General features: G+C 50.3%; 1 protein-coding gene across 1 annotated transcript; it reads left to right on the forward strand.

Moving 5' to 3' along the window:
- Nucleotides 1-380: 380 nt before the first annotated feature.
- Nucleotides 381-910, forward strand: LOC144944116 (large ribosomal subunit protein uL1). Its single transcript, XM_078872191.1, has one exon. It carries the CDS (start codon nucleotides 489-491, stop codon nucleotides 888-890), a length of 402 nt encoding a protein of 133 aa, XP_078728317.1. The 5' UTR covers nucleotides 381-488; the 3' UTR covers nucleotides 891-910.
- The last annotated feature ends 311 nt before the right edge of the window (nucleotides 911-1,221 follow it).

Consider the following 1,221-nt stretch of genomic DNA (forward strand, 5'->3'; position numbering starts at 1 on the left):
CGCCTCCGTCTTTGTTCAGCCTGCGTACGCATCTCACTGTGCTTTACCCCCCCCTCCTCCCATATTAAATATTGTTCATTAGAACGCGATTTTTCCCATAACGCGATGTTCTTCAGGAACGCAACCACTACCGCGTTATAGGAGAACAGCCTGTTATTAGCAGGGTCATCTTTCGGCATTGGGATGTTTGTCGAATAACATTGACAGTGGATGCTTTGGCTTCGCTGTTCGAGGAACCCGGAGAGCCCGAAGGACACTCATTGCAGAACTGGGGGAGGGAGAGAGAGAACACACAGACTCATCACACAGAGAGAGAGAACACAAACTCATCACACACACACACACAGAGAGAGAACACACAGACTCAGAAGGACAAGCGATTTTCCGGAACCGTCAGGCTGAAGAATACTCCCCGCCCCAAGTTCTCCGTGTGCCTCCTGGGAGACCAGCAGCACTATGATGAGGCTGAGGCAGCCAGCATCCCCCACATGGACATCGAGGCTCTGAAGAAGCTCAACAAAAACAAGAAGCTTGTCAAGAAGCTAGCCAAGAAGTACGACGCCTTCCTTGCCTCCGAGTCGCTCATCAAGCAGATCCCTCGTATCTTGGGCCCTGGCTTGAACAAGGCTGGCAAGTTCCCTTCTCTGCTCACCCACAACGAAAACATGGCGAGCAAAGTCGACGAGGTGAAGTCGACCATCAAGTTCCAGATGAAGAAGGTGCTTTGCTTGGCGGTTGCTGTTGGGCACGTAAAGATGACGGAAGACGAGCTGGTGTCGAACCTGCACGTTGCCATCAACTTCCTGGTGTCGTTGCTGAAGAAGAACTGGCAGAACGTGCATGCCCTCTACCTCAAGAGCACCATGGGCAGACCACAGCGCCTCTATTAACCATCACGCCTCGTCCTGTGCATGCGCGTTCCTTAAAGTATCGAGTGCCTATGCGGGCTGTGGTGTTTGGTATAAAAATAAAGGTGAAATTATTAAAAAAAAAGAGAGAGAGAGAACACACAAACTCATCACAGGGAGAGAGAGAGAGAACACACAAACTCATCACACGGAGAGAGAGAGAACACACAGACTCATCACAGAGAGAGAGAGAGAGAACACACAAACTCATCACACGGAGAGAGAGAGAGAACACACAAACTCATCACACGGAGAGAGAGAGAACACACAAACTCATCACACGGAGAGAGAGAGAACACACAGACTCATCACA

Source organism: Lampetra fluviatilis, chromosome 33, assembly GCF_964198595.1.
Source record: "Lampetra fluviatilis chromosome 33, kcLamFluv1.1, whole genome shotgun sequence".
Lineage (NCBI taxonomy): Eukaryota > Metazoa > Chordata > Hyperoartia > Petromyzontiformes > Petromyzontidae > Lampetra > Lampetra fluviatilis.